This window comes from Pseudophryne corroboree, chromosome 6 (genome assembly GCF_028390025.1).
Source record: "Pseudophryne corroboree isolate aPseCor3 chromosome 6, aPseCor3.hap2, whole genome shotgun sequence".
In the NCBI taxonomy this organism is placed as follows: Eukaryota; Metazoa; Chordata; class Amphibia; order Anura; family Myobatrachidae; genus Pseudophryne; species Pseudophryne corroboree.
In genome coordinates this window covers 196,063,559-196,069,558 of record NC_086449.1, presented here as the reverse complement: position 1 = coordinate 196,069,558, position 6,000 = coordinate 196,063,559, and the positions used below count along the sequence as shown (strand labels likewise).

At 48.0% G+C, this 6,000-nt stretch overlaps 1 protein-coding gene across 1 annotated transcript in view; it reads left to right on the top strand.

Annotated features, from left to right (window-relative positions):
* Window positions 1-3,367: 3,367 nt before the first annotated feature.
* MAP2K1 (mitogen-activated protein kinase kinase 1) overlaps window positions 3,368-6,000 on the top strand; it is a 72,366-nt gene continuing 69,733 nt past the window's right edge. Inside the window, exon 1 of the mRNA XM_063925572.1 lies at window positions 3,368-3,653. Coding sequence (XP_063781642.1) covers window positions 3,574-3,653 — 80 coding nt within the window. The 5' untranslated portion in view covers window positions 3,368-3,573. The remainder of the gene's footprint in view (window positions 3,654-6,000) is intronic.

Here is a 6,000-nt window from a genome sequence, read left to right as displayed (position 1 = left end):
GAGTAATGGCCTTTAGATTTAGCAGTGACCAAATCATACACTACCTTAGTCACTGCTGTCTCTGTGGAGTGTTGGGCACGAAATCCTGACTGAAGTGGGTCCAGTAGGCTGTGTGAGTTAAGAAAGTGTGTGAGGCGAGTGTAGGCAAGGCTCTCCAATGCTTAGTAAATAGACCTCTTATGCTGGGTGTACACCAGGGCGATTCTATGGACGATTGCATGATTTCAACACATGAGATCGATATATCGTTAGTAAATGTGCAAATCATGTACCGTTCAATAACGATAATGATCCGATGTGCGGCCCCGCGGGTCATTTGTCGTATCTTTAGATCTTCCCTGCTACACGGAAGATCTGAAGCTATTGTTAACTACAGCATGCTCCTGGATGAGACTGCTCCTAGATCTTTTGCAAGGTCTTTTAAGATCTATAGTGCAAGGTTCCCTCCTGCTTTAGATGTTCAACAATCGTCCCGGTTCCAAAGAGTGCAGCTGCATAAGACCTAAACGACTACAGGTCGATCGCACTAACATCTGTGGCAATGAAAGTGTTTGAACGGCTGGTGCTAAACCACCTGAGAGAAGCGACTAACACCCACCTAGACCCCTTGCAGTTTGCATACCGAGCGAACAGGAGTGTCGACATCCTACAGCACCTAGACCAACCGGGCTCTTATGTGAGGGTCCTATTTGTCGACTTCTGTTCGGCATTCAACACAATCGTCCCCAGTATCCTGCAAGCCAAACTCCTCTCCTTAGGGGTCCCAGAATCAACATGCTTCAGGATCGTCGACTTCCTGACAGCAAGGAAACAGGTAGTTAAAGCCGGGTCATTCACGTCTAGTGGGTGCACGATCAGCATGATGTGTCCTCTCCCCCTGCTCTTCTCTCTATGGGGGTCATTCCGAGTTGATCGTAGCTGTGCTAAATTTAGCACAGCTACGATCAGGCACTCAGACATAAATGCAAAAGCATCACACAGCGGCGATGCTTTCGCATCTCAGGAGTTACTCCCGGCCAGCGCAGCTCCTGCGGCTGGCCGGGAGAACCTCTTCGCTGCCGCGGGTCGCAGCAGCTGCGTGTGACATCTCGCAGCTGCTGTGGCCCGCCCCCCAACGGTCCGGCCATGCCTGCATTGGCCGGACCGCACCCCCGAAACGGCGGCTTAACGCCGCCGTCCATCCCCCTCCCGCCCAGCGACCGCCTCTGCCTCAATCGCTAGGCAATGACGGCTGGCATGTGCCGGTGCACTGCGGCGCTGGCGCATGTGCAGTTCCGACCCGATCGCTGTGCTGCGATAAACTGCAGCGAGTGATCGGGTCAGAATGACCCCCTATATACCAACGACTGCACCTTGGCCGAGCAATCAGTAAAAATTATAAAATTCGCAGACGACACCACCGTCATCGGCTTAATCAAGGACGAAGACGAATCTGCATACGGATGCGAAATGGAATGGCTAACGCAGTGGAGTGACAGAAACAACCTTGACCTAAATCCCCTCAAAACAGTTGAGATGGTGGTGGACTTCAGAAGGAAACCCAATGCCATGCAACCACTCGTAATTTCCGACAGTGTGGTTTCGTGGGTCGACGCCTTTAAATTCCTAGGGTCAAAATTTTCCCAAGACCTCAAATGGGGACCCAACATAAACACTGTCATAGAGAATGCCCAGCAGCGGATGTTCTTTATGAGGCAACTCAGGAAATTCAACCTCCCGCAGAAGCTGCTGCTCATCTTCTACACAGCGATCGTTGTATCAGTCCTATGTTCCTTGATCACAGTCTGGTATGGAGCTGCCAATGAGAGTGACAGACGGAGGCTGCAAAGGGTGGTGAGGACAGCTAAAAATATTGTTGGGGCTGACCTCCCTCACGTTCAGGAATTATACCAGTCAAGGGTCAGGAAGCAGAAAATCGTGGTAGATATGCAGCACATAGGTCACAAAGTGTTTGAACCGCTTCCATCAGGCAGACGCTACAGGTCCATTCCCCGCGAAGTCAACCAGATCCATTAAAAGCTTCTTCACACTAGCTGTCCACCAGCTGAACAATATATAAAAAGTCTAACGTGTATAATATGTCTAATATGTCTAGTCTATCATACAGTTGCAATGTGCAATATGAACTCATACGTGTAATGTTTGTAATGTATGCTACGTTTTCCCCCCTTCTTATGCTATGTGTTCCCCCTTCATATTGCTGCTTGGCGCTGCCCTGTATCGCAAAAAAATTCTAGTGTACGTGAGTACTCCTGGCCAATAAAGAAGATTCTGATCTATAGGTGGATACGGTATGATATACCGATGGACAGGATGCCGACGGCGACAGTCATAACACCGACAGCGGCATCCCAACCGTCAAAATCCTGACAGCCCCCTCAGAAAGTACCCTAACCCTCCCCTGCCTGCTACCCTAACCCTTTCTTGTGGGTGCGTAACCCTAACCCTCCCCAGTGGTGCCTAACCCTAACTGTCCCTTCCCTGCTGCCTAAACCTAACTTTCCCTGCTTGGTGCCTAACCCTAACCTCCCCTTGTAAGTGGCTAACCCCCCCTCCCTGGTACCTAACCGTCCCCATCCCAACCCTGCACCCTAGCCCCACTACTAGTGCCTAAACCTAACCTCCCAGCCCCCACGGCAGGACACGCGCGCGTCCCGCTTACAGAATGTTCGGAATCCCAGGCACCGGTATTTTGATGCCAGGATCCCGTGCTCCGTCGGGATTGTAATGCCGGCATTATGCTGCTGTTGGGATTCCAGCGTTGGTATTTCGATCGCTGGGATCCCGTCCTGCGGCATTTTAACTACATCCCCTATAGGTGTGTGCACACTAGGTGATATTTTAGATGAAATCGCTCATTTTCATCCTCTTGAGCTATATCGTTCAGAATTTCGCTCAGTGTGTACGCTACGACCGATGGACTATGCGTGCTGCTGCGGGTCGTTATAGACCCCCTCTGTCGTCTGTACATGTAGCTCAATTTGGATTTATCATCCAAAACTGCATGTATAGACCGGCCACATTGCTCGCTTGCGACTCGTTCTGGTGTGTACCCAGCATTATAACTTCTAAGAGGTAAATTTACTAAAGCTTTTAAAACAGAGAATTGGTGATATTGTACATAGCAATCAACCAGATGCTGTCTATCATTTTCTAAAAGGCAATATAGAGAAATGATTGACAGCATCTGACCGGTTGCTATGGGCAACATCACCAATTCTCTCATTTAGAAGCCTTAGTAAAATTACCCTTAAATGTAAGCAGCAGCAGTGCGCATGTTAGCTACTAGGGGGCGCTCTCCCTCTCCTCTGCCAGCACACGGTGACGCGCTTCCGTGGTCCCGCTATATGTGCGGTGGCTCCTCCCATTGGCTGCTGATAGCAGAAGGGAAACAATGTAACAACAAGTGTCCCCGCCCCCCGGATGCAGCAGCAGCAGTAGCGCAGGGAAAGAGAGTGACAGCAGCAGCAGCAGCCCGGGTACACCCGCCAGCTCTCCTCCTCCTGCATCAGCCGCCGGGGACCAGGACTCCTGGATATCGCTCAGCACAGCAGCACCAGGCCCGCAGCAACCATGCCCAAGAAGAAGCCTATGCCCATCCAGCTCAACCCCACCCCTGATGGCACTGCTGTGAACGGGACCCCAACTGCAGAGTAAGTAACCCATCGGTGTGGGTTATGCAGCCTTGCACCCGATGCCAAGGAGGAGGGGGGAGCAAGATGGTAATGTAACTTCAGTGGGTGATAGAAACCTCTTTGATTGCCCCATGTCACATATGAACATCCAGTAGCAAGTGTCACTGTCCTGTTGCATGTCCCGTCTCTGCCAGTACTGCTACTTTGCTTGCCAGTGGGTGGGTGACAGAGACCCTGGGGCCACACAGTGACCCTGGAGCATGTTCTTACCCTGCAGATGCTGCTGGCAGGGACCTTTCTTACTGCAGGACAGTGACAGATGCAGCTGACCGCAAATTCCATTTCTGCAGATTACAGGTCAGGAGCTCTTCAGGGCATAGGCACAAATCACTGTGATTATGCTAGGCTTAATTAGCAGAGGTGTAGCTATGGAGATACTGGGTAACGCATTGTGATTGTGTGCTTCCTCATACTCTCTCATGTGTCTATAGGACTGTCGGTTTATACCAAGCTATGGAGCTCTTGCCTGGCCACTCAGGCAGGGAGCTGTCTCATTTGCCTGAACAGTGCACTTATGCATGGGAATAGTCTCATAGTATAGTGACCCCTCACTGTGTATTTGTTGCACATTCTCTGAGGATGTAACTTAATTCCTTTGAATGCATTTATTTTTCATGTAAAATGTTCCAGATGGTTGTACTGGATAAACAGCTGTAGTATTGACTATTTGATGGCTAAGTCCAGGAATACAGAAGATAGCATTACTGCAGGATATAGGGAAAAACAATCCCTATAACCTCTGTGAAGCCCTGAGGTCACATAAAAGGATGAATTGGTCCAGTGCACTGTGGTGCTTGGTAGTATGGGATATAACGGCGCTCCCTCCTACCTGGGTGTGTCTGGCCTGGAAGGTGTGGAGTGAGCAATCTCTGGGACATGACAGGAATGTGCAGAGTGCTGTGTCTCTCCTGCCGTCTCCGCTACAGGTTTCTAAGTGTTCAGACATGCAGTGCTGGGACCCTCTGTCATACCAATGGTGCAGTGAGCGTGCCGCTAATCACGCCTGACCAGGTCAAATATCCCAGAAACTCAGTTTCCTGGTTATTTCTTTTCATACAGTGGGGTTGTGCCCATCATGCTAGGACAAGTCTCTAAGACGGAAATTGCTGTAAGAATCTTTGCAATTTGTGTCCTTTCAACCTAATTGTGTAGTAACCTTGCCGGGTTCTAGATCTGGACCCATAGCTGTGTACCTTGATGAGAGTGATTGAATTTGCAATGTGTAAACATGCAGTAGCTGATGGAGGATTCAGCAGCAAGTACTTATTAGCCGATCCTTTCCTCCTTTACTGGCCAGCCCATTTATTGCACCCTGCAGGCATACTATGCCAACACTGCACTGATGGTATGATCACATGGCTTCCTAAAGCTACTGATTTGGACTGTTTCCTCGCATTGTTGTATTGTCTTGCGTAACATGGTGGAGACGGTACTTTCATAGATTTGATCCTCTTAGGAGTTTGGAACTAGATATATAATCTGTTTTCATTTCTTCCTTTCTTAGCACCTGTGTCATGTTCCTCCCCTTAGCTAGTCCCTCAGGATCCTGACTCCTGAGAGGAGAGGGGTGCAACAAGATTGCCATCTAATTAAAAGACATTTAATTATTACTATTATGGAAATGTCTCTGTAGGACGTGTTTTTGCTTTGAGCGCCTGTCTAGCTATTTGCTCACTTCTATAGCTGTAGTTGGCGTAAAAATACTGCCATTATTCTGTCTACCATCTTCATTCATCCAGAAGTTGTTCACTAAATGCTGCCATATTTCTATAAAAGTCCTTCACTGACTCTGCTGAATGGCTCTTGCATTGTTGGGACTATTAAATGTTATGTTTATTTTTTATTTATATTTTGTGATAGAGCTTAGTAACTTGTGCAATCTAATTGGCTCCATGTGTTGCATGGGTGTTTTTTTTTTCTGTAGACATGAGACTGTAAGAGCAACAAGAAATATATTTCTATCCATAAAAGTAGGGAGGGGGGAGGTGCAGTTGACTAGGGGGCTATGGTGTGTGTGGATGTGCCTGTTATTTCCGGTTGCTTAGCAACTGAGCCATTTCAAAAGACCAGAATCCTTATAAATACTACTCTCAAAACGTCTTTCCACCTACAGAACACATTAACACTCCTCTCTTCATAACAACATTAGCATGTCTTTATGCTCTGCAAAAGTATTCATGCAATTATATTTAATAAAACAAATCTATGCATTCAGATATGTCATGAAATAGACGTTAAGTAGTTAGAAATTCGCTTTCTACATAATTTCATGTTCTGTCTTGAAAGCCAGGTGCATATAAAGAGT